Source organism: Sturnira hondurensis, unplaced genomic scaffold, assembly GCF_014824575.4.
Source record: "Sturnira hondurensis isolate 20B ecotype Veracruz unplaced genomic scaffold, ASM1482457v3 Scaffold0010874, whole genome shotgun sequence".
Lineage (NCBI taxonomy): Eukaryota > Metazoa > Chordata > Mammalia > Chiroptera > Phyllostomidae > Sturnira > Sturnira hondurensis.
Window position 1 is genome coordinate 7,055 of NW_028083505.1, and position 27,529 is coordinate 34,583.

A 27,529-nucleotide genomic window follows, 5' to 3' on the forward strand; every position below is an offset into this window, starting at 1 on the left:
CCTGGGTGGCTCAGAACTCACAGATCACAAGGCGCCTCTCTCCACAGGATTTATCATTCCATTTTCCATTGTCAAAGATTTCCACACAGTCCTCTTCCCCACCACTGTTGTTGGGCTCCCCTGGGGCCCAGTTGGAATACACCAGGGACTCCCCTGTGGGGTAGGTGAACTTGCCCTCTGTCTGAGAGTCAGTCATGCTCAGGAATGCAGCCTTGTTCTGAGCTGCGACCAGCTGTTGCAAGGCCTCATTCTCAGCTGCAGAGCGTGGGGAGGGCAACTGCCCCCCAGCCTGTCTGCATACTTGCTGTGCATCCTGAAAAGATTTTTCAAAGCCTCCTGTCTTGAAGATCTTCTCTCCAACAACTCGGCCATCAGGAAAAAGATCCACTAACAGAAGGAAGAGGACAGTCAGTTTTGGGTTCTGACAGCACCCAGCCAAAGCTCGGGGGACCCTTGTGTTCCAACCAGAGGCCCAGGCATCCCATACAGGGCATCAGGGTACCAGATAGGACAAAAGTGAGACACTTGGTACCAGAGTAACCCCAAATTACAATGCTCTCTATAAGGTGACTCTGGGGTCTCTAGTTATAGGTGAGAACCCTGGGCTCTGAGAGATTAAGAGGCTCCTTGTCACATAACCATCAAATGTAGAGTTAGGAATTAAATCTTATTTGAGCTGACAGTAAAGCCTACACATGCTCTTTCCATTCCTCCCCACATGGCATACCAGAATCCGTTTACCAATTACTGGACAGAACTGGACCGATTCTGGCCATTGAAATGGCACCATGCAGCCTGGGCCAGTCTATGAGACCATGGATAGCAATGCAGGTGCTCACTCTGATCTCACTTGGAACCCACGTAACAGCAGGGCATGTGCCATTGTCAGAGGGTCTGTGCTCTGTGTGTGGGGTGTGGGAAAGGAGAAGAATGGGTGGGCCTTCTCAGAGCAGTGATGTGCTAATCTCTGCACTGTGTGTAGCCCAATGCTGGCCTCGTGGAGTGCATGTGGGTGAGGCCAGAGTGCTGGGTGAGGTGTTGAAGGGATCTGATCTGTGTATGTGGGAGTGGGGGACGGAGAGAGAATCAGTGCTGCAGAGCCCTGTCTAGGAATCAGAAGGCCAGGTTGTTTCACCCCACCTTGGCAATGACTGTCCAGGTGGGCAAGGGAGAATCCATGTTTCTTAGAGTTTCCCATTTCTCATCTTTAAAGTGAAAATATATTTTATAAAACTATCACTTGTGTCACACTTAACTATCTGTTTTTATTCTGCCTCATTTTCCATCCTTTTGGCTTCTGGGTTCATGCACAAAAATCTTCAGGGCTCCTGAGAGGGCCATTCCCCAAACTCACAGGGCTGGTCAGGAGCCCAGGCTGCACCCCAACCTACTTGCCCTTGACCTGTGAGTACCTTCCACAAGGGCTCAGAGTGCACATTATCCACAAGTTCAAGATGGCACCCAGAGTAGCCTTGCACAAGGTCAGCACAAGAGGTCACATGCCATCACATGCACATACTCGGGTATATACACACGTGCATATACAAATATAGCCAAGCTCCATCACAAGGTAATGGGAACCCAAAGGTCCATCTGGATGTGTGTGACTATTTGTGTGTGCCTGCATAAGCATGTGTGCTCATGTATGCAGAGTGAGTGAGTACATGCACAAATCCTTGATACATAGGTACTTAGTGGGCTTTGGTGCTCTGGAGCCAAGCCTATGCCTCACCCTTTATGCTTCCCTCCTTCAGGAACTCTTCCTTTTTTGGATCAGTGAGATGTGGTGAATGATTTGAATTCAAAGCTGACATCAGGGAGAGGAGGGGTCCAGGGGAGCAAAATAGGGAGAGAGGAGGAGATTCCCACAGGCACAGGGCACTCAGCTGTGTGCGCCTGGAGGCCTCACACTCCTCAGCATTGCAGGCTCTGGGAGGAACATCTGCTTTGAACACCCAGAGCCCAGAGACCACCAGCCCCGTGCCAGACTTAGGGCATGCCTCAGGTGAGATTCTCAGTGGCCACATGTGAACGTCTGGCTCTCACCAGCCTTGACCCAAGGACAGCATGCCAACCCCAAATCTCAGAGCAGAGTCTGCACTCTCTGCTGCTGTGGGCTGGGCAGGTACATCTTGGGGTGTTCCCACACCCAGCCCCACAGAGCTAAGAAATGCATCCTGGGTGGTTGGGTCTCTCCATATATGACAGGGACCAACACAGGGTCAGCAAGAGTGAAGGTCTGTTGGACTGCCCTGGACTCAGGGCATTGATGTGGCTTGGGTCACAGTTGGCTGTAATGTTGGGGGCATTCTGGAGCCACATGGCCTTGGCCATGCTTCTAGCAACCCACTGAACTCATGATAAGGGACACATCCTGCCACTTATCCCTTGCATCTACTTCCAATTCCAAGAACATGTGGCTGCCCTGCTCTGTTCCACCCTTAGCCCTAGCCCCACTCCCTGCCCCATCCCAGGTCCAGCCAGTCACCCCCTCCCCCCTACAGTCCCAGACCCACACCTGCCTCAGACCCAGCCAACTCCAAACCAAAACACAGACCCAGTCTGAGGCCTGTCCCCAGTGTCTGCCTCAGGCTCAGGTCCAGGCCCAGGAACTCACCTTTCCTGTACAGAGAGAAGGCACCCTGAAGACGCTGTACCTGTCCCTGTAGGGCCTCCACCTGCCGCCTCAGAGCAGTGTCTGCAGAGAGAGAGGTAGACTGAAGACTAGCCCAGCACAGCCAGGGATTGGCTCAGAGTCTGGGCCTCAAGGGAAGGGTGCCCAGTTGCTGGCATTGTTGGGGGTGGGGTAAGGAGCTGGGACTGGCCCCCACAAAGCCCACATCTGCTGACACAACAGGCCCTGCTGCCCACATTTCCTGTGCTACTGTTGTGAACAAACTGTCCCCTGAGCAGGTCCTTGCACCCCACTGACACTGATCCAGGTGACACAGTCACTCCACATTCTGAGAATTTGACAGCACTTCCTACAGGAGGTGGGGTGGGGGACAGGATTGCACACTCCTCAAGTATTTCCCATCCCCTGGATTATTTGATGCTCAGAGCTATCCAGTGAAGGGAGTGGGAGCTGTGCTTGTCCCAATGACCAGATGGAGAAACTGCTCAGGCCTGCCCTGCACCAAGTAACAGAGTCTAAAACCAGAGCCCAATCTTCCTGCCTTCTAGCCTGTCAGCCTTGTCTGCTTTTCACGCACGCCTGAAACGGGTTGACCACTGAGTGGAGGGGCTGCCCTGAGCTGAAGAGACCCCTCCTCCGTCCCCCACTAGTGGGGTTCCCAGAGCTGGGGGAGGCTACCTTACCTGGAAGCCCACTCTCTCCTTTTGCTCCTCTGTCTCCAGGAGCACCTCTGTCCCCCTTCAGTCCTTGGGGACCCCTGGCACCTGGAGGTCCCTGTGGGCCTATGGCTCCTGCAGGGCCTGAGATCAGAGAAGAGTTGTGTGAGCTCTGCACACATCCCCCAGATTTTCACCCTCACACAGTCTGTTCCAAACACAGTCACACCCCTGTCTGTATATGGACCATCTCCATCACCCAGCCACCAACCTTCCCTGTATACAGACTATCCCTGTGGTTCACACCGCAGTCCCCCCATGTACAGAGAGTTCCTCATGGCCAGTGATGGACCCTCCTGGCAAGCCTACTAGACTCTCCCCATTGCCCAGTAATGCCAGCACTGACCTGCTGCTCGAGGGTGATGGCGAAGGGATGAGCATTGGCAGCTTCTGGTGGGCAGGGGAGACTGAAAGCCTGACCAAGCTTCTTTCATCACTCACCTGCTTCCCCAGCATTTCCAGGGGCTCCACGCTCACCAAGGGCACCTTTCTCTCCTTTAAGACCTGGGGGACCTCTTGTGCCCACAGAACCCTGCATGCCTGGGGCACCCACTTCTCCTAAGGAAGAAACAAATATGGACAAATTCTGCTGAGAGTGTATGCAGCGTGCATTATTGCCTCAGTTGTGAAGATCTCACCCAGGGCTTTGTGGTGAGAGAGAACTGGGGAGACTGTGCTCCTTATTGCCTGGGCTCCTCTGTAAAAGCTAACAGGAAAGTATTGTCAATGTGGGGGAAGGGGCCACAGTAAGGCTGACCCAGTACTGATGGTCTGGGCTTTTCCTGGCATTCTGAGAATGCCTCAGTCACATCATGGTCTGCCATTGACATTCCCCCCTTCTTTTTTCCAGACTGGCCACACACTAATCACTTACCTTTGGACCCAGACTCTCCTTTGGGGCCTGGTTTGCCTTGAGGTCCTATGTTCCCCTGCATTCCTGAGGGACCCTCTCTTCCAGGTGAGCCAAGCATACCTGGAGGTCCTGGAGGTCCTGGAGGTCCTGGAGGTCCTGGGGAAAAGGACCAGCTCAGTCAGTGCACTAATCCTTCTTAGAAGGGGGAGCGCATGAAAAGATAAGAGCAATAATGAAGGCAGAGAAGCAGCACCATCTTACAGATGAAGTCCAATAGTAGTTGCAGCCTTTCCTGTAACAGCCCAGGGCCACCTTCAGAACAACCCTCTTCTTGGAATCGGATATGTGCATGCCTACTGACATAACCTTGTTGCAGCACCACCACTTGCAGACATTGCCTTCCATACCCAGCAGCTCACCAGGTGGCCCAGAGTCTCCTTTTGGTCCAGGTTCTCCAGCAGAGCCATTGTCCCCTTTGGGCCCAACTGCGCCAACTGGTCCAGGCATCCCCGTTCGTCCTACAGCTCCAGGTAAACCTGTAGCAACAGAACAAATGGGCATACACCAGACCCTAGGCCTAGGAGGAGCCAATACCTGCAGGGTCAGTCCCCTGGCATTCCTTCAGGGTCCTATAGGGTGCAGACATTCCACCTCCGCACTCTTTGGTCCAGTGGTGATCCAGGACGTGGGTGTCCACATCCCCATTTTCAGGTGAGGAAACTGGCTTGCCAGACTTGGAGGTGGATTCCAGCCAAGGCCTGTCTGCCTTTCCATGCAGTGCGCCTTCTCCTGCCCCAAGGCTGCAGTATTTACAGCAGGTCATCTGTCAGCATCTATCTTTGATCATAGACTCCTTGCTTTCCCCTTCCTAGAACCAAACTTTATATCAGAACTGACACCTGATACTAGTCATCATGGAAATGCAAATCCATTCATTTATTGATAGCACTGCTATGAACATAGAAGTGCTTAAGTTCTTTCAAATTGGTGATTCAGAATTCTGAGGATATAGTCCCAGCAGTGGAATTGCTGGGTCAAAAGGCAGTTCCATTTTTAGTTTTTTGAGGAAATTCTATACTGTTTTCCACCGTAGCTGCACCAGTCTGCATTCCCACCAACAGTGCACTAGGGTTCCCTTTCCTCCACATCCTCACCAGAACGTGTTGTTTGTTGCTTTATTAATGATGGCCATTCTGACAGGTATGAGGTGACATCTCATTGTGATTTTAACTTGCATCTCTGTGATAGCTAGTCAGTGGAAGACAATACCATATGATCTCACCTATAAGAGGAATCTAATGAACAAAATAAACTAACAAGCAAAATAGAGCCAGAGACACAGAAACATAGAACAGACTGACAATGGCTGGGGGATATCGGTGAAAAGAAAGGGAATGGACTAGTCAAAGAACATGTAGGAGTGACCTATGGACATGGACAACATGCGGGGATTGACTGTGGGAGCAAGGGGTGAACTGAACAGAGGAGGACAAAGGGGGAAAATTGGGACAACTATAATATAATAGCAAAAAAATTTTTTTGAAAATGTTTCCACCAAAAATAGGGAGAGTTAATATGTGAAGCGATGGATGCATTAATTAACTCAATAGTGAGAATCCTTTCATAATGTATTCATATGTAAAATCATCAAATTGTACACTTAGAATTTTTCACAATTTTATTTGACAATTATAGTTAAATTTAAATTTTAAATTAAATAAAATCATAACCTCCTTCCAAAATATAAATAAGATAAAATAGACAAATGATAACAAGTGTTGGTGAGCACATGGAGAAATAGGAACATGTACACACTGTAGGTGAAATTGTAAAATACTACAGACTCTATGAAGTCCAGTATGCAGTTTCCTCAAAATATTAAAGATAGAAACTTTGGAACTTATCCAAAAGAAATTAAATCCTCATATGAAAAAATATCCATACCTTCACATTCATTGAAGCATTATTTATGGTAGCCAAGTAATGGAAACAGGCTAGGTGCCCACAATGGGTAAATAGATAAAGACGATGTGATACACACACACATACACAATGGAATATTATTCAGCCATAAGAAGAAAAAATCCTGCCAATTGTAACAACATGAATGGGCCTTGAGGGATTATGGCAACTGGCATAAGTCAAGCAAGGAAGACAAATACAGTATGATCTCGCTTATATGTGGCTCATAAAAGTCAAAACAACAAAACCTGAACACATAAATACAAAGATAAGATTACTGGTTGTTGCAAGAGGCAGGAGATAGTTGGCAGGCAAAACAGGTGAAAGTAATGAAAAGGTACAAACATCCAGTTTTAAAAGAAACTAATCCTTAGAGAGGTAATTTACGGAATGGTGACTATACTTAATCATACTGTATTGTAGACCAAAAAGTTGCCAAGGGAATACATCTTAAAAGCTCTCATCACAAGAAAAAATGTGTGTGGTAATGGATGATCACTTCACAATATATATTTACAAATATTGAGTCATTATGTTGTATACCCCAACTAATACCATGTAATATGTCAATTACATATCAATTTATTTATTTTATGATACATTTTTATTTTTTGTACCATATTTTAAACTGTACTTTTTCTATTACAGTTGATCTTCAATATTATTTTGTATTAGTTCCAGGTGTACAGCCTAGTGGTTAGACAATAATATCAATAATATACTTTACAACAGGGGTGTCAAACTCATTTTCACCAGGGGCCACATCAGCCTCGTGGTTGCCTTCAAAGGGCCAAATGTAATTTTAGGACTGTATAAATGTAACTACTCCTCAACTAAGAGCAAGGAATGAAGTGCCACTATCAGGTAGAAATAAGGTGCCAGACCAAGTGAAAAAAGGTGGAGGGCAAGATTTGGCCCACATGCCTTGTGTTTGCTACCTGTGCTTTGCAAGGTAGTCCCCCAGATATTTTTAGTACACACCTGACACCACACAGAGTTATTACAATATTATTGACTGTATTTCCTATGCTGTACTTTATTTTTAAGTATATTTGATTGATGATGCTATTACACTTTTCCTAACTTTTCCCCATTTGTTCTCCCTCTGCCCTGCACCCCCAACCCTCCAGCATTGCCCAACCCTTAGTTCATGTCCATGGGTTGTACATATAAGTTCTTTGAGTTCTCTCTTTCCTATATCATTATTGATCTCTCTCTGTCTATTTTATGCCTACCACTTATGCCTCTTCTTCCCTGTACTTCCCCTGCCCATTCCTCCTTTCCCCCTCCCCAATGAAATCCTTCCATATGATGTCCATTTCTCTGATTCTGTTTCTGTTCTAGTTGTTTAGTTTTTGTTTTCATTGTTTGTCTTTTCTTTTAGGTTCATTTGCTGATAGTTGTGAGTTTGCTGTCCGTGCAGTGCGCCTTCTCCTGCCCCAAGGCTGCAGTATTTACAGCAGGTAATCTGTCAGCATCTATCTTTGATCATAGACTCCTTGCTTTTCCCTTCATAGTTTTGATCTTCTTTTTCTTAGATAAGTCCCTTTAACATTTCATATAATAAGGGCTTTGTGTTGATGAACTCCTTTAACTTGACCTTATCTGGGAAGCACTTTATCTGCCCTTCCATTCTAAATGAAAGCTTTACTGGATAGAGCAGTCTTGGATATAGGTTCATGCCTATCATGACTATGAATACTTTTTCCAGTCCCTTCTTGCCTACAAGGTTTGTTTTGAGAAATCAGCTGATAGTCTCTGGGAACTCCTTTGTGGGTAACTATGTCCTTTCCTCTTGCTGCTTTTCAGATTTTCTCTTTATCTTTAATAGTGGGTAACTTAATGATGGTGTGCCTTGGTGTGTTCCTCTTTGGGTCCAACTTCTTTGGGACTCTTTGGGCTTTCTGGAAGCCTATTTCCTTTGCCAGATTGGGGAAGTTTTCCTTCATTATTTCTTTGAATAAGTTTTTAATTTCTTGCTCTTGTTCTTCTCCTTCTGGCACCCCTATAATTCAGATATTGAATGTTTCAGGTAGTCTCAGAGGTTCCTAAGTTTCTCTTCACTTTTTTGAATTCTTGTTTGTTCATTCTGTTCCAGTTGGATGTTTATTTCTTCTTTTTGTTCCAAATCTTTGCTTTGAGTCCCGATTCCTTCCTGGAAGGAACAAAATGTTGGTTCCCTGAATATTTTGCTTCATTTCATTTTGGGTATCTTTCATGTGTTTTTTCATTTTTCAACCAAGCTCCGTCAGTTCTGTGAGCATTTTGATTACCAGGGCTTTAAATTCTCCATTAGACAGGTTGGTTATCTCCTCATTACTTAGCTCTCTTTCTGAAGTTTTGCTTTGTTTTTCATTTGGCCATATTCTTTGTCTTGGTGCACCTGTTAAGTTGTAAGGGGGTGAGGCCTTAGGTATTCACTTAGGCAGTTGCAACCCTCCTTGCTGCACTGCAGTGCTGCCTGCAGGGGAGGGACCAGAGAGGGAAAATGAAGCTCACCTGCTCAGCTCTCACCCACTTTCCAACAAAGTCATATGAGACTGGGAGTTTCTCCCAAGGCAGCAACCACCATAGTCCAGAGTCAGCTGAGTCTCAGTTTCCTCTTCAGCCAGCGCTACACACATGATCCACTGCCTTGCCACAGATTCTTACCAGTCTGGTTGTTCTGGTTGACTGTTTAATTCCTTGGTTGTCAGAATTCCATGCAGTTTTATTTTCTGGCACTTCTGGGTATTCATTGACTTTAGATTGGCTGTTATCCTCCTTTTGGTTGTGCAAGGAAGCAAAGGATTTCTACCTATGCCTCCATCTTGGCCAGAACTCTTACAAATCAATTTTAAAAATAGGAGAACTCAAAATGGTGGCAAGATAGGTGGAAGCAGAGTCCACTTTCCCCTGCACATGGGTGAAACACCTAGCCAATCTACTGAGGAACAGAGCAAATAGCCAACATTACCTCAGCATATATGAAGATTGGAGGCCAAAAATGGTAGAGGACATTGAAAAATCAGACATGAGACAATAAAACCTGGAGCTGTGAAAAGACCAGAGTTGGACCCAAAGAGGGGGCACCCCAACAGCTGAGAGAGTGAGACAAATTTCACTTTGCTGCTCCAGAGAACTTGCAAAAGTAGGTGGAGGCTGTGAACACCAAGATACCTGCTAGAAGAGGAAACCAATCAACAAAGGAACCACCAGCAGATAACAACAAAGGAAGGTAAAGGAGGGAGTGGAAACCACACTAACTCAACCCAGCACTGATCTGAAAATACAATTAAATAGTGGAGAAATCACAAAGAACAAACAACTGAACAAGAAGAAGAGAGAAGCCTCAAAACCTTGTACAAATACAAGAACCAGCTTCAACAACCTACCCACACCTGCACAACAGAATATAAGATGTTGTGCACACAGTGACCCTGAGTTAATGAGCTGGAGGGAAGGACCTACCACAGAAGGTCCCAACAACAATCCAAATCCAAATACATACAGAGAGCCAACATAAACAACAGCCCAAGACCAGTGAGCTCAGGAGATCAAGGAGTCTGCACCACTGAACCTCACAGGTATTCTACCACAGAAGTTCACACCATAAACCCAGAGAGTCAGAACACATCAATTTAAGAAGCAGAGGCTAACAAGAGGAGTCTCACAAACAATGGGAAGACAAAGAACAATCACCAAATGAAAGGAAAGGAGAAAGTCTCAGAAAGAATGTTAGGTGAAATAGAGTCAAGTGAACTATCAGATATTGAGTTCAAAGCAATAGTTATCAGGAAGCTCCATGAGCTCACAGAGAATTACCAAAAACTACAGGGAAACTACAATGAACTCACTGAAAACTATATCGACATGAAAAAGAAAATAGAAACTATCAACAAGGGCCAAGAGGAAATGAAGAATACAATTACTGAACTGAAGAACACAGTAGAAGGAATGAAAAGCAGTCTAGATGAAGGAGAGGATCGGATCAATGAGCTGAAGGACAAGGTAGAAAAAAACACCCAGAAAGAGCAAGAAAAAGAAAAGAGGCAAAGAAAGAATGAGGAGGGGTTAAGGGAAATGCAGGACAACAAAAAATGTAATAATATCCATATAATAGGGATAGGAGAAGAAGAGAAGCAAGGGATAGAAAAACTGTTTGAAAAAGTAATGATGGAAAACTTCCCTAATTTGATGACAGAAAAAGTCACACAAATCCAGGAAACACAGAAAGTTCCAATCAAGAGGAATCCAAAGAGGCCCACTTCAAGACACATCATGATTAAAATGGCAAAATCCCAAGATAAAAAGAGAATCTTAAAAGGAGCAAGGGAGAAACAGGAAGTAACATACAAGGAGCCCCAATAAGACTAGCAGCTGACTTCTCAATGGAAATGCCCCAGAAGAGAACAGCAAGAAATATCCCAAGTAATGAAGACTGCAACCAAGTTGGACTACTGCAACTAGAGGCCTGCAACCAAGACTACTTTTATCTAGCAAGTTTCTCAATTAAAATTGAAGGCCAAATAAAGAGATTTCTGGACAAAAAAAAGCCTCAAAGATTATGCCTCCTCCGAACCAGCTTTAAGAACATGAAGAAAAACAGTGAGAGAGAGAGGAACACAGGTATGATAAAATGGCAATCAATAAGTACCTATCAAAATAACCTTAAACACAAATGGATTAAATGCCCCAATCAAAAGACACAAAATAGGGAGTTGGATAAGAAAACATGACCCACACGTATGCTGCCTATGAGAGACCCATCTCAGAACAGAAGACCTACATAGACAGAAAGTGAAGAGCTGAAAAAAAATATTTCAAGCAAATGAACAGGAAAAAAGAGCCAGGATAGCAATACTATCAGACAAAATAGACTTTTTAAAAAAGAGCCCTAAAAAGAGACCCAGAAGGTCATTTCATAATACTCAAGGGAAGAATCCACCAAAAAGACATAAACACTGTAAACATATATGAACCCAACAGATGACCACCCAAACACATAAAGAAAATCTTGGAGGACTTCAAGAAAGATATTGACAGCAACACAATTATAGTAGGAGATTTTAACACCCCAGTGTCAAAAATGGACAGATCTTCCAAACAAAATATCAACAAAGATATTGCAATATTGAACAATGCCCTAAATGAAATGGACTTAACCGATATATATAGAGAGCCTTTCATTCCAAAGAAGCCAAAAGCACACTCTTTTCAAATGCACATGGAAAATTTTCAAAGATAGATTACATGATAGGACACAAAACAAGCCTCAACAATTTCAAGAAAATGTTGACATTTTTGAAATCATATCAAGCATTTTCTCCAACCACAAGGGACTGAAACTGGAAACCAACCTCAAGGAAAAAACCCCAAACACTCAAAATCATGGAGATTGAATATCATGCTATTAAACAATGAATGGGTCAAGAATGAAATTAGGGAAGAAATCAAAAAGTTTCTGGAAACAAATGAAAATGAACTCATAAAAACCCAAAACTTATGAGACACAGTGAAGGCAGTCCTGAGAAGGAAGTTCATAGTGATACACGCCTACCTTAAAAAGATAGAAACGTTTCAAACAAACAACCTAACCCTACGCCTACAAGAACTCAGGGAACAGCTACAAAACAGCCCAGAGCAAGTAGAAGGAAGGAAATAACCAAGATCAGAGCAGAATTAAATGACATACAGATGGAAAGCACAATTCTAAGGATCAATGAATCCTGAAGCTGGTTCTTTGAAAAGATAAACAAAATTGACAAGCCTTTAAGCAGGCTCATCAAGAAAAAAAAAAGACAGAGGACCCAAATAAACACAATCAGAAATGAGAGAGGAGAGATTACAACTGATACCACAGAAATACAAAGGATTTTAAGAAGTTACTATGAAGAAATGTGTGCCAAAAAATTTGAAAACCTAGGTGAAATGCACAAACTTCTAGAAAAATATAATCTTTCAAAGCTGAATAAAGAAGAAGCAGAAAGCCTGAAGAGACCAATAACAGCAGAAGCAATTGAAACACTAATCAAAAAGCTTCTGACACACAAAAGCCCTGGACCAGACAGTTTCACAGGAGAATTTTACAAAGCATTTAAGGAAGAGTTAACCATTATCCCCCACAGACTGTTTCAAAAAACTCAAGAGGATGGAAGACTCCCAAACTCTTTTTATGAAGCCAGCATCATCCTAGCCCCCAAATCAGATAAAGACACAACAAAGAGAGAAAACTTCAGGCCAATATCGCTGATGAACATAAACACTAAAATCCTCAACAAAATATTGGCAAACCTCATCCAACAATACATTAAAAAGATCATACACCATGACCAAGTGAGATTCATCCCAGGGATGCAAGGATGGTACAATATTCTCAAATCAATAAACATTATACACCACATAAAACAAAAGACAAAAATCACATGATCATATCAACGGATGCAGAGAAAGCATTTGATAAGGTACAGCACCCATTTATGACAAAAACACTCAGCAAAGTGGGAATAGAGGGAGTATTCCTCAACATAATCAAGGCCATACATGAGAGACCTACAGCCAACATCATATTCAATGGGCAAAAACTTAGAGCTTTTCAATACTAAGATCAGGTACAAGATAAGGATGCCCACTTTCACACTCCTATTCAACATAATATTGGAAGTCCTAGCCACAGCATTCAGACAAGAAAAGGAAATAAAAGTCCTCCAAATTGGAGAGGAGGAAACAAAACTGTCATTGTGTGCAGATGACATGATAGTGTCCACAAAAGTTCTATAGACTCCATCAAAAACCTACTTGACCTAATAAATGAATTTTGCAAAACAGCCAGCTTCAAAGTCAACACTCAGAAATCAAAGGCAGTTTTGTGCACAATCAGTGAAACATCAGAAAGAGAAATCAGGAAAAAATTTCACTTTCTTGTTGATATAGCAACAAGAAAAATAAAGTACCCAGGAATAAACCTAACCAAGGAGGTAAAAGACCTGTATTCAGAAAACTACACAACACTGAAGAAAGAAATTAAGGAAGACATAAACAAATGGAAGGATGTACCATGTTCATGAATGGGAACCATTAACGTCATCAAAGTGGCCATACTACCCATTGAATTTATAGATTCAATGCAATCCCTATTAAAGTATTCATGACATATTTCACAGATATAGAAAAAACATTTTAGAAATTTATATAGAACCATAGACGACCCCGACTAGTGGCAGCAATCTTGGCGAAGAAGAACAAAGCAGGAGGGATCACAGTACCTGATATCAAACTGTATTACAAGGCCACTGTAATCAAAACAGCCTGGTACTGGCATAAAAACAGGCACATAGACCAATGAAACAGAACAGAGAGCCCAGGAATAAACCCAAGTCTCTACAGGCAATAAATATTTAACAAAGGCAGAAGAAGCGTAAAAGGAGTAAAAAACAGCCTCTTCAACAAATGGTATTGGGAGATCTGGACAGATACAAAAAAATGAAGCTCCATCACCAACTTACACCATACACAAAAATAAATTCAAGGTGGATAAAACACTTAAATATAAGTCATAACACCATAAAAGTCCTAGAGGAAAACACTGGCAGGAAAATCTCTGACATTCCATGCAGCAACATCTTCACAGATATGTCCTCTAAAGCAAGGGATATAAAGAAAAAAATAAACAAATAGTACCTCATCAAATTAAAAAGTTTCTGCATGGCTAAAGAAGACAGCATTATAATAAAAAGAGAACCAACTATTTGGAAAATGTGTTTGCCAATGATACCTCGGACAAGGGTTTGATCTCCAAAATATATCAATAACTCACACAACTCCACTGCAGGGAGACAAAAAAAAAAAAACAATTAAAAAATGGACAAAAGACTTGAACAGACACTTCTTCATAGAGGACATAGAGAGGGCCCAGAGACATGTGAAAAGATGCTGAGCATCACTAGCCATCAGAGAGATGCAAATTAAAACCACAATGAGACACCANTATTTGGAAAATGTGTTTGCCAATGATACCTCGGACAAGGGTTTGATCTCCAAAATATATCAATAACTCACACAACTCCACTGCAGGGAGACAAAAAAAAAAAAAACAATTAAAAAATGGACAAAAGACTTGAACAGATACTTCTTCATAGAGGACATAGAGAGGGCCCAGAAACATGTGAAAAGATGCTGAGCATCACTAGCCATCAGAGAGATGCAAATTAAAACCACAATGAGACACCACTTCACACCAGTCATGTGGCCATCATAACCAAATCAACGAACAAGTGTTGGAGAGGATGTGGAGAAAAGGGAACTCTAGTGCACTGTTGGAGTGGAGAATGCAGACTGGTACAGCCACTTTGGAAAACAGTATGAAATTTCCTCAGAAAAGTAAAAATGGAACTGCCTTTTGAACCAGAAATTCCATTGCTGTGATTATGCCCTAAGAATCCTGAAACACCAATCCAAAAGAACTTATGCACACTAATGTTCATGGCAGCACAATTTACAATAGCCAAGTGCTGGAGGCAAACTAAGTGTCCATCAGCAAATGAGTGGATCAAAAAATGATGGTATAGGACTTCCGGCCAAGAAGGATACATAGGTGGAAATAATGTACCTCCCCGCACAACCAAATTTAAGGAAAACAAACATTTAGAAACAAAAACATAACAGGCAAAAAATTGAACTGTACCAAAGTCCGACAACAATGAACCATTCATCCAGACTGGTAAGAGGGGTGCAGTCGGTGCCTGTGGAGAGGGGTCGAAGCAGGAAAAAGCGGTGGCTGCCAGATGACCCAGGTGTGCAGGCAGCAGTTGGCAGACACCGGGCGTGGGTCGGCAACAAGCAGACCCAGTAAGGGCAAAAGGCAGCTAGCTAACTGTGGTCACATATTCATGCACAGATGAACCAGGAAAAAAAACAAACCAACAATGAGACAAACTGTGCAACCCAGGGCCCCAGCTATAGAAATTAAAGCCTAAAAGCACCAATGGAAAAACTTTCAGGGGTTGAGTTGCTGGGAGAGGCTCCCAGCCTCACAGGAGAGTTGGCTGGAGAGACCCACAGGGTCCTATGATGTACACAAGCCCACCCACCTGGGAACCAGCACCAGAAGGACCCAGTTTGCTTGTGGAAACGGTAGAGGGGACTCAAATCCGAGATACAGCAGAGCAAGCACCATTGTTCCCTCTCTGACCCCGCCCCCAGTCACAACCCAACAACTGGGTTGACCTACCCCGGTGAACACCTAAGCTTTCACCCCTCATATGTAACAGGTGCAAAAGAAAACAAAACATTATGGCTCAAGCAGAAGAACAGCTCAAAGCCCCAGAGCCAATACTTCTAAGCAACAAAGACATAGGCAACCTATCAGATGCACAGTTCAAAATACTGGTGAGAGAGCATACTGGGCATACTCAGGATGCTCAGAGAACTGGTTGATTTTAGTCACAAACTAGATGAAAAAATGAAGGCTACGCTAAGTGAAATGAAGCACAATGCACAGGGAACCAATAGTGATGGAAAGAAAACTGGGACTCAAATCAATGGAGTGGACCAGTAAGAAAAATGAAACAACCACAACCAAACAGAAAAAAAATAAAGAAATAAGAGTTCAAGAAAAGGAGGAGAGGCTTAGGAACCTTGAGGACATCTTTAAATGTTCCAACATCCGAATTATAGGGGTACCAGAAGGGGAAGAGAAAGAGCAGCAACTGGAAAATTTATTTGAACAAATAATAAAGGAGAACTTCCCCAGTCTGGCAAAGGAAATAGACTTCCAGGAAATCCAGGAAGCTCAGAGAGTGCCAAAGAAGTTGGACCCAAGAAGGAACACACCAAGGCACATCATAATTACATTAGCCAAGACTAAAATGAAGGAGAGAATCCTAGAAGCAGCAAGGGATAAGGGGACAGTCACCTACAAAGGAGTACCCATCAGACTGTCAGCGGATTTCTCAAAAGAGACCTTACAGGCAAGAAGGGGCTGGAAAGAAGTATTCCAAGTCATGAAATCCAAAGACCTACAGCCAAGATTGCTTTATCCAGCAAAACTTTCATTTAGAATGGAAGGACAGATAAAGTGCTTCTCAGATAAGGTCAAGTTCAAGGAGTTCATCATCAACAAGCCCTTATTATATGAAATGCTAAAGGGACTTATATAAGAAAAAGATGATGAATAATATTAACAGTGAAAGGACAGCAAACACACAGGTATTAACAACCACACCTAAAACAAAAGCAAACCAAGAGGACAGCTAGATCAGGAGTGGAACCATAGAAATGAAGAACACATGGAGGGTTCGAAACAGGGGTGTGGGAGGAGGAGAAGGGGGGAGAAGGCACAGAAAATAGCATAGATGGTAGGTAGAAAATAGATAGGGGGGAGGGCGAGAATAGTGGGGGAAACATAGAATCTAAAGAAGTTGAGACACGTGGTTATAAACTAAGAGAGGAAGAAGGGTGGGGGAGGGAGTGTGTGGGTGGAGGGGAATGAAGAGGGGAATAGAACAACTGTAATGGTATAATCAATGAAATATATTTAAAAAAACAAAGCACTGATTGATATAAATTAGTGATTTTAAAAAAAGTTTGAAGCAGGAGAGAAAAATAAATATTCAACCAGAACAGAATGAAGAAATAAGAATTCAAAAAAAATGAGGAGAGAATTAGGAACTTCCAGGACAACTTTAAACATTACAACATCCAAATCATTGGGGTACCAGAAAGAGAAAAGAAAGAGCAAGGCATTGAAAACTTATTTGATAAAATAATGAGGGAGAACTTCCCCAATCCGATAAAAGAAATAGACCTCCAGGAAGTCCAGGATCTCAGAGAGTCCTAAGTAAGTGGGACCCAAGGAAGCACACACCAAGGTACATCATAATTATATTACCTAAGATTAAAGATAAAGAGAAAATCTTAAAAGCAGCAAGAGGAAAGGACACAGTTACCTACAAAGAGTTTTTTATAAGACTATCAGCTGATTTCTCAAAAGAAATCTTACAGTCAAGAAGGGACTGCTAAAAAAGTATTTGAAGTCATGAAAGCCAAAGACCTACATCCAAGATTACTCTATATAGCAAAGCTTTCACTTAGAACGGAAGGGCAGATAAAGTGCTTCCCAAATAAGGTCAAGTTAAAGGAGTTCATCATCACCAAGCCTTCATTATATGGAATGTTAAAGGGACTTATTAAGAAGAAAAAGAAGATCAAAACAATGAACAGTAAAATGACAGCAAACTCACGACTATCAACAACCAAACCTAAAAAAATAAAAACAAAAACAAACTAAGCAAACAACTAAAACAGAAACAGAATAAAAGAAATGGAGATCACATGGAGGTTATGAGCAAGGAAGGGGAGGGGAAGGAGTAGAGGGGAAATTGTACAGGGAATAAGAAGCATAAATGGTAAGTATAAAATATACAGGGGGATGTTAAGAATAGTATAAGAAAAGTAGAAGCCAAAGAACTTATATGTACAACCCATGGACATGAAGTAAGGGGGAAGTGGAATGCAGGTGGGAGAAGGTACAGGGTGAAAGGGAATTAAAAAGGGCAGAAAGGGGGAAATTGTAATAGCATAATCAATAAAATATATTTAAAAAACAAAAAATGTCCTGGCTGGCAGAACTCAGTGGAATGTGCTCAGGCCTGCAAACCAGAGGATCGCGGTTCGATTCCCTGTCAGGGCACATGCCTGGGTTGCAGGCCAGTTCCCAGCAGGAGACTCATAAGAGGCAACCATACATTGATATTTCTCTCCCTTTCTCCTTCCCTTCCCCTCTAAAGATAAATAATATAAAAAATAAAATAAAAAACAAAAAAAATAATTTTATACTCACTTCTATGACTTTGGTGGTTCTTTTTAATTGAGGTGAAATTTATCTAATGTAAAATAACCCTCTCAAAGGACACAGTTCAGTGGTTGGTGGGAGAGAAGTATCAAAGGATAAAAAAGGTAACGTAAAAAAATACAATAAAGATAAAAAGATAAAAATGAAAGAATAAAAAATAATAATAGCACATACAGTTCGGTGGCATTTAGCACCCTCACAATGTTGTACAACTACTACTTCTGTTTACTTCTAAAACATTTAATCACCCCAGAAGAAAACCTCATAGCCATTACACAGCCACTCATTATCCCCTGCCCCTATTAGAACCCCTGGGTATCACTAATCACTAGTCTGCTTCCTGTCTCTATTACCTATTCTGGATATTTCACATCAATGGAAATATCCAATATATGACCTTTTGTGCCTGACTTTATTAACTGGGGATGACTTCCTGAGGTTTGTCCATTTTGTAGCATGTCTCAATACTCCATTCCTTTCTATGTCTCAAAAATATACCTTTGTATGCATAGAACACATTTTGTTTATCCACTCTTAAGTGGATGGCCATTGGTTTGCTTCCATCTGTTGGTTGTTGTGAATTAAGCTGCTATAAACACTCATGTGTAAAAAAACAAGATACCAGGAGTGATGTGGAGAAGGTTAAACAGGGTGCAAGAGGGGTAAATGGTGGTAGAAAAAGAGTTGACTTGGAGTTGTTAGCACACAATACAATATAGAAGATGATGTATAATGAAATTGCACACTTGAAATCTATATATTATTAACAAATGTTAGCCCAATTAATTCAACTTAAAAAATTAGAAAGACTGATGATATAACACAGAATAAAAAAATTTTTTCAAGAAATACTGACAGGTTGGGCCAACATGTTCATTCACATATTTGTCCACTTGCTCATTGTTCCATTTATTGGCTCATTAAGAAACCATCTATGGAACATAATTTTACAACTAACAGTGGGTGAGACGCAAATATTACCACCAGGTCCAGTTCTGCAAGGGATTGGTAGCAGAATGTGAAACTGGGAGGCACGGGAAATGAGTGTGGAAGACAACATGTGAGATGCCCCCCACCTCATCATAGCACCCCTACTCCAGCACACACACACATAGTCTCAGGGCTCTTTTACTGAAGGATAAAGTAGGACATAAAGGGTGAGGAGGTCCAGAGAGATCTGTGGAGGAGAGGTGACATTTCAGACTTGGAAACCCTGCTCTCAGGGCAGGATGGGTCAGACCTGCCTGAGACAAGAATGTGCTGGTGGTGGGGGACTGGCGCCTTTAAAAGGCCATGTACTTGGCATGGTGTCCTGCTTTCAGTTACAGGCCTCACTTGGAGTGAAATGGAACATAGTGGGCTCCAGGATGAGCCCCATATTTCATAGTCAACAGCACACTGTTCAGGGGCAGAGATGCTCTGACCCTGGGCTGAGTCTCCCTTTGGTTTCATCCTGGCCAACATGGCAACAGGTATATGGGCCAAGAGAAGAAAATAACCCATAGAAGGGAACGTTCAAGGTGGCCCGTCCTTGGCACACAAGCATGGATGCCAGGAGAGCACTGAGATGCAGAAGAGACGCCCTCATCAGCAAGCACTCATGCCTCCTGAAGCACTAATTTTGCATCCTAGTCTCCCCAAGAGATGTATGTATCCCTGTACCCTAATGCCACCTGAAGTGAAGCTCCATGGACCAGAAGTGTGGCCACTCTTAACTCTACTAAAACTCCTCTTCTCCTTGCATCTCACATTCATTCATTCCACAGGTGTTCTCAGGGCTTCTACAACATACTGTCCTAAATGCAGGGCAATAGTAGAGAAAGAGAAAGACAACAACTCAGATCTCTTCCTCATGGAGCTTAAAGTCAACTGCACAGAAACAGATATTAAGCATAGAGAGTGTTGTCAGGGTGCATCTTCTAAGTGGGTGTCAGAGAAGGGCTGTCTGAGCTAGTGGTCTGTGAGTGAGGCTGGGAAGGTGGTGAGGAGTGTACCTCTGGGAAGAGCTTTGACAAGGCCCTGAGTGTGCTGACAGATCAGTGAGGGGCCAGTGTAGTGGGAGCCCAGTGACTGTGTGGGGAAGAGAAGGCAACGAGATCAGACAAGTAAGCAGGGGTAGAGAGGGGCCTCATTGGCTGCTGTGAAGTGTGTGGTCTTCTCCAAGGGAGGTGCATGCCCCTGGGGGCACTCTGCTGAATCCTCTGGGCAACAATCTAGATGCTGAGAACTAAGGGAATTGTCTCTGTAAATACAGCTTCCAAAGCAGGGTCCAGGTCTCACTGGCCCTCCATGGTAGTCAGGGCATCACCACAGCAACATGGGCTCCACATTCCACCTCTGCTCAAGGGTCTCTCATCTCAGGCCCATCTTGTTCTTTACAGCAGCTTCCTGGGACCACATGCATCAGAATCTGCAGGGCAGGTGTCACAAGTTGCACCCAGAGCTGTTTGGTGAGGGTTCTGAGGCTACTACAGTGCTCTAATAAATTCTCAGACCCATTAGGGTTAAGTGACTAATGTGCCTGGAATGAAGGAGCCAGTGTGGAGCCTGGGCCCCAGGCCTACTGTGCACCATTCTCTCTCCAAGCACCAACCCCAGGCTTGGGATGTGCACGAGGCACGTTCATAAGAAAGGGAGGCCTCAGCCAGACTCCATGCCGCAAGTTAGACAACCACCTAGGAAAGAGTGCCCTCCCCAGGAAGCAATTCAGGGTCCCTCTGGGTGCTAGAGAGAGCTGGGGTTCTCCAAGGGAGAGCCCGCACCTTAAAAACCACCCTTCTTCTGAGAACACTTCCAGGCAGCCTTCTCAAGACCCAGCCCATTCCCACTGGGAGCCACCTTCTCTCTCTAAAGGACAGATGGATACTTGCTTGTTCCTCACCCTGCAAAGCCTGGCAATGTTATCTACTCTTTCCAGCTTAAATATCTTCTTCCTCTTTCAACCAAAATGCAAGCTCTGCAAAGATAAACACACAGTTGATGCATCTATAGCCCAAGCCGAGTGCCACAATGGTCCCTTCATACTCATTGCTGGTTCTTGAATTCTCTCTTTTTGCCAGTCACACCCAGACTATCCCCAATGGGGAAGTATTTCTTTGATAATACCCTTAATAGTAAATAATACTTTTGCAAAGCTCAGGAGAATTTACCTATTGGTACAGTTGGAAGATGCAACTTTATCCTAAACACTTTTAAAAAAAAGCTTTGGCTCAACTGTTTATCATTTTGTGGTGGATATTCTTCCACTTACAGAATGAGCAAACTGAGACTCAGGGACATTGAGTGGCCTGTCATGGGAGCTGTGGAGACAGAGCTGTCAATCAAACACACGTCTGTCTTACACAGATGCCCAGGACTTTATCACCTTCCATGGTTTAGCCTCCCTGAGTCACAACTTTATTTCCTGTCAAATGAGGCTAATATGTCCTGTACAATTAGGATTAAATGAATATAGAAGGAAATGGCAGAGCATAGGGCTCATCAAAGAAATGTGAGCTCGCTTTTCTGTTCTCTGTAGAATATTTAGAACAAATCTTTTTGATCGGGTGTGAGTATGGGCAACTGAGCCTCATCTTTTCCCACCCTCATGCAGTAGAGGTTCATTAGATATTTAACACCATGCACAGTCCCTATTTAACACTGAACAATTGCTTGGTGCCAGAGCATGGTTCTAGAGTGACCCAAATACCAGTAATTTACCCACTATTTGCTCATTTGGGAGGTGAGAGGAATCAGAAGATCCCACGGGAGAAATCAGGACAGCTGGGTGATGCAGGGAGGCACATGGAACCTCGGGACAGCCAGTCATTTGGCAGCTGGTAAAGTGCTGTTTTAGATGGACTGAGTGTCTAGGGGACTTCTCCTTCCCAAGGAGATGGGTGTCCATTTCCAAGGCTCCCACAGCACAATGTCCAGGGTTGCTGAGTTGGTTATGATTCCAAAGCCCACCCCTTCCCCCTAGGACAAACCCACAGTCCCAGTTCTACCTGGGTCCCCCTTTTCGCCCCGGGGGCCATCTCTCCCATCTCGTCCATCACGACCAGGCAGGCCATTCTCCACAGGGCCACATATGACCAGGGTGCAGGCACTGGGCACTGTTTTCTGGGAATAGGTCTTCATTTCTGTTTCCAGTGACCCCAGAGGCTGAGTGAGGAGGATCAGCATGGAGAAGAGGAGAAGAGACATGGCCTAGGTGATGGACATGAAGAAAAAGGACACATTCTCAGTTCTGGAACATGGGTGAATGCTTAGCACAGCTCCTAGAGGTCAGGGGAGGCACATCTCCTACCTCCTCTTCCCTTCTGTGGGATCAGGGGCAGCAGGATTCCCAAAGCAGTTTAGGACAAGTGGGCACACAGCCTGGTCTGAGAGGGCATGGTTACCTAGCTGAAACTCAGACATGGGTTCATGGCAGCATCTATCTCTTCTCAGATGTCCCGTTTTGTCCCTTCTAGTGACTTCCCTTGATCATTGCCATCAACAGTGACAGTGGCTAGGATAGAGAACTCCTCACTAAGGCCATCTGTCCCATCAGGAAGGATTTATCAAGTGCCTTTGGGCAGTACCTTTCCCCTCCTTGAACCTCCTTCTCCCTGTCTGTATCACTAAGGTGGTTGGCTTGGCTCCAAAAAGGCAAATCTGTTTCTTGTCACTTGTGGCCTTGGATGGACTAGCACTGACAGTCTGCAATGTGGGTCTGAAAAGAAGCTAAAGTCCTCAACCATTTAGCCAGAATATTTAATGACGCTTGTCCTGAGCACAATATGGCTGCATGTTCACCAAGTGATTGGGGCATTTCTGGACTAGACCATGTCTCTATGAATAAAGTTCCAGGTGCACCCAAAGAAAAGTTCTCAGAGATACTATATTATCAGCTAGAGAGATCCTGGGACACCTGGAGTCCTGCTCAGTCTACCTGAAATAACTTGGAAGAGGGGCCTCAGGGACAAGGGGCATATGAGATGTGATCATTTAGGAACAGAGTAGTTTTAGGGCAGGAAAGAACGATGTCCAGTAGGACATCCTGTTAACCATGTGAGAACAACTTGGGGGCTAAGTGAGATCAGTGTGGGTGCAAGACCTGCTCACTCCCAATGTTCAGCTTCTTTCATCCCTGAGAGAAATTGTAGAAAGAGCTCACGGGAGTGGCAGAGGCCTGAGGGACCTGTGCAAAGGTGAAGGGGGTCACCAGACAACTGGAGGTGGTGGCAGGAAAGGGGCTTCCTGGCCACAGAAGTGCTTTCTTCTCTAGTTGCTGGTGATTCTCGGCTGTGAAGGACCGTAGTTCGCACGAGGCCTTTTCATTTTGAATTCACCACTTCCTCAGGCATCTGGGGAGTCTCTACAAACACCTAGTCAAGCTCAAAGGCCAACAGCAGCTGACTTACCGCATTTGCTGTGGCAGAGGCTCAGCCGTGAGCACCAGAGGACCAAGGTCAGAGCAAGGGTACTATCGCCTGGTCTGCAGCTGCCTAAATTCTGGGGCTCCGCTTTCAAGTCTGGGGAAGAATGAAAAGGAGTAGGAGTTCTGCCCAACAGCTCACAATAGCACAAAAGGCACCACCATCCATTGCAGCAGAAAGCTGCCTTGGTGGAGGTTTTTAGACCTTGGATTTAGATGAGGCCTTTTAGCTGGGCCTATAGAGGGAGTGGACAGAGACACAGCCCTTTCCCACCTAGTGTTCAGTTTACAGCAAGATTTCAGACTAAAATTTTATTTAAATAAATGACTCCTCTAAAAATTGGTTGGAAATCAATGACCTTGTCCAATCAGTATATGTGTTAAGTAAAGATTTGAGGCTAAGAGAGAAACATCTTTATCCATGTCCCACAGGCTGCTGGTGCGTTGATAGGCTTAGAACCCGGGACCATGAATTCCTGGACAGCTTCTCCTTCACACCCCTTCTCTGATGAAGAAATCAGGGATGGAGAGGACAGAAGGTGGAGCTGTGTTTCCAACCGAGGCTTCCAGACAATGGCATCTGGGGTCTGTGTGGGTGTCACATCCCACTCACCCACCTTACCCCAGTCGGAAAGCAAATTTCTCACTGAGCAAAGGAAGCAAAGTGAGGGGCAGAAGAGTGTTCTTTGTTCCCCGACTCTGTCCCTGTCTCACAGCCACACCCACACCTCCTAGACCAGAATAGCTACTGCCTTCCTCAGCACCAGTAAAACAGACCACCCCTGATGGGCCCAGGGATATTCACTCAGCACAGGAAGAACAACATGAGAGGCAAGGGCAGAGACACTCACCATTGCTTCCTCTGGGATTCCAGGATCTCCAAGCAAACTAGCCTTTCCTTGGCAGGCACTGACTGTTTATGCTGCCCTGAAACCCCAGCTGCCCAGCCCTACTCTTTAAGAACTCTTTAAGAAGTGGCGGTTTTCTTCCTTGCTGACTCACTCACTCAGTCCCCACCTGGGTTCTGGAAACCTGCCACTGATTTTTCTCACACTACACACATCACCTTAGGGTGTGCAAAGCAAGCTCAGTCCACAATCTCACCTGCACCACAATGCAGTTCTGTGAGTTAAATCACATCCTCAGTGTCTGGATTTTACAAATATCCAGGGATACGAGGTCCAGAGAAGACCAGTGAGTTGTGCAATGAATCACAACTATTGCAAAAGCATCCTGCATCTGCAGATATAGAGCCAGGACCTGCTGTGCCAACTTGTCTTCATCCTTCACTTCAACATACCATTCAGGTAATGGGAAAGAGCTAGGAGCTCTTGGCATATCTGGGCCAGGGGTGGGGCACATAAGGGGTTGTAGAGGCAGCTGCAGTCTGTGAGGCTGGGAAAGCTGCCGCCTGTCAGGGGTCACTCTTTTGCTTCCTGCTCTAGATGTTGGAGAGCCCCTCACTTAACTTGAGGGATGGACTTCTCTTAACTTCTTTGTGTCCATTTCTCCACTTCCTTAGCTAGGGTTTCCTTGGGTATTGCTCTAGGAACCAGTTTGCAGTCCTGAGCTACTGATACACTATTGCAGCCAATCCCCCAGGAAACTAACTTCTAGTGACTGTGGGGCATATTGTGAATAAATCAAAATTATACTTAATTTTTTTAGTCAGGTCAATTATACCTAATTGATCTCTGGTCAGGTCAGCAAAATGTATTTGAAAAATACAAAAATAAATGTATTTTTCAGTGTGGCACAGAATTTTAATAATTAGTTTATGTATGCTGGTTACTGTGATGAAAATATTGAAAATCACTGACATAAGAACTTTGTATGAACTCTTTAATGTTTAACTAATAAACATTCAAGACAATAATTCTAGACTCCTCACCTTAGCCTGATTTGCTGTTGTTTGACCTCAACCCCTGGCTCCAAACACTTGGCCCCAGACCTTGACTTCAATTCTTGTCCCATGGGTGCCACAGTATTGTTGTTCTCAGTTAGTCTCCTTGATGTTGGACCTTGATTTTTTTTATGCCCATAGTCTGAATATTTTTTTTCACATAGTAGCTAATCTAATCTTCAAACTCCGGCAAGTTGAAGTATCTGAGTATTACAGGTTATGAGTTCTTTTCACAGGGAAACCCCCTCACTGCAGATTGAGACACTCCAAATCTGTCTCTTTGTCTGCAAAGTGAAAAGGAGCTCTTAACAAATTTTGGATCTAAAATTTCCAGATTAAATATTTCCCAAAAGTAATCCTTAGTCTCTTTTATCTTAGTCTTTGTTGGCCACCTTGGGATCATTTCCAACCAGGTTAGAGAAGCCAGGCTCCTCTTCCACATTTCGATATGAAAAGAGCTCACATGAACAGAGACACAGCAGGGTCAAGTCTTGTCCATATGCCAGACTTGGAAAGTTCCAAATTATTTCTGAACTTCAAATATCGAATCACTTGTGAACTGAAAAACAAAAAGTTCAAGGGCCACCTCGACAATTTTTCCAAAATAGCTTTTTCGATTTGGAGAAATGTTTATTTTTAACTTTATAATCCTGTTATTTATATATATAAATAAAATATTACTCAGCCATAAAAAAGACAAAATACTGTCATTTGTGACAACATAGATCACAGGTGGCAAACACAAGGTCCATGGGCTGAATCCAGCCTTCCATCTTATTTTATCCAGCCCGGTACCCTGTTTGCACCCAGCAGCAGTGCAGAGCTCCTTGCCCCTAGTTAAGGAGTAATTGCATCTATACAGTCCTAAAATTACATTTGGCCCCTGGAAAGCAACCATGAGGCTGAAGTGGCTCCTGGTGAAAATGAGTTTGACACCCCCAACATAGATGGACCTTGAGAATATTATGTTATGCAAAATAAGGCATTCAGAGAAAGCTAAGAACCATATGATTTCACTCAAATGTGGGAGGTGAAACTGAAACTCATGAACACAGATACAGTGTGGTGGTTACCAAAGTGGGTGATAGAGTGTGAAGGAGGCCTAATATACGTTGATGGAAGATAATTGGACTTTGGGTGTGGACACACAGGAAAATATGCAGATTTGCATTATAGAAATGTACACTTGAAACACATGTATACTTGTATGTGTTATTAACCAATGTCACCCCAATATATATTTTTTAAGATTTTATTTATTTAAAGATTGAATGCCAGGATCCGAGATGGTGGCAGAGTAGCAGGCTGCTCCCTTAATCTGCTCTCAGACACAGACCAGATTTGAAGTCAGAACACAGAGCAGAGTGAGTGAAAGCATCTGGGAGTGAGCTCATACTCAGAGAAGAGTGTGGGGAGTGCACAGGAGTATGCAAGACCCAGCCTGCCTGCAGGGTGCCCTGGGGCTCTGGCCCAGACTTTCTAGGCAGACCACCACCCCTGCCCAGCCCAGCTGGGCTTGTTGTCTGTCTCCCACCCTAGGCCTGGATGAAATCTGAAGCAGCCGAGTAGGTTTTCCTTGTGATGTTTTCCAGTCCAGTCCAATCAATTTCCTAAAACTGTAAACTTTTATCTATTCAGAATGTCTGATTTCATCAAGCAGGGCATCAGGAACCTGCTGTGGGGAAGAAAACTTATTTGATATCTCATCTCCCACCCTTATTTTCTATTAACTGTCAGCTGCCTGTGGCCCCTTGAAGTGGTGGGAGCATAGAATAGGGGCAAGAGGACACAGTCTGCCTTGTGATCAGCAGTTGGGTGCTATGGATGTTGCATACCAGTGTTGGCTCTTCTCTCTGGAGGTGTCCCCATGGGTTTTGGGACACCACTCATCACTTGGGATCTCCCTTCTGCAGTTCCTCTACTGGTTTCTTCAGACACATCCTCAAATATAGCATTGCAGTTTCTCCTCAGGGTCTATGATTGGGGAGAAATTCTCTTTTATTGAGTTATCTTCTTCCATTTAGTCAGGCCTGTCAGCCTGGGTCCCTTTTAAGCCCACCCAAGTCCAGTGTCCTTCCACAAGGTCTGTATGGCTCACAGTAATAATTTCTTTAAACCACCAGTGGGCTAAATCTGCAACTGCAGGCTCTGGACAGGTAGATAAGATGTTCAGAGCATGCTCTTAATATGCTGAGGTTGTGGGTTTGATCTCTGGTCCAAGCACACAGA

The 27,529-nt window shown here is 43.9% G+C and overlaps 1 protein-coding gene across 4 annotated transcripts; it reads right to left on the reverse strand.

Annotated features, from left to right (window-relative positions):
• Positions 1-6: 6 nt before the first annotated feature.
• Positions 7-24,382, reverse strand: SFTPD (surfactant protein D). Of its 4 annotated transcripts, none has more exons than XM_037059434.1 (8): positions 24,249-24,382; positions 21,983-22,184; positions 4,624-4,740; positions 4,226-4,351; positions 3,793-3,909; positions 3,319-3,435; positions 2,618-2,698; positions 7-387 (listed from the first exon to the last, which is right to left on the reverse strand). In XM_037059434.1, the coding sequence occupies exons 1-8, from the start codon at positions 24,249-24,251 to the stop codon at positions 11-13; spliced, it is 1,140 nt and encodes a 379-aa protein (XP_036915329.1). In that variant the 5' UTR covers positions 24,252-24,382; the 3' UTR covers positions 7-10. The 4 variants fall into 4 exon arrangements, with proteins under 4 accessions (XP_036915329.1, XP_036915328.1, XP_036915331.1 ...); XM_037059433.1 differs by having other exon boundaries at positions 4,226-4,360; positions 24,249-24,380; XM_037059436.1 differs by lacking the exon at positions 4,624-4,740 and having other exon boundaries at positions 24,249-24,380.
• Between the last annotated feature and the right edge of the window lie 3,147 nt (positions 24,383-27,529).

What these genes read in the sequence shown, in the direction of transcription:
- SFTPD (XM_037059433.1), bottom strand. An exon ending in AGGAGACTCTGGGCCACCTG is followed by an intron (nt 4,361 to 4,623) that starts GTGAGCTGCTGG and finishes CCTTTTCCCCAG; the next exon opens with GACCTCCAGGACCTCCAGGA. An exon ending in CTTCTCTCTGTACAGGAAAG is followed by an intron (nt 388 to 2,617) that starts GTGAGTTCCTGG and finishes TCCTTCTGTTAG; the next exon opens with TGGATCTTTTTCCTGATGGC.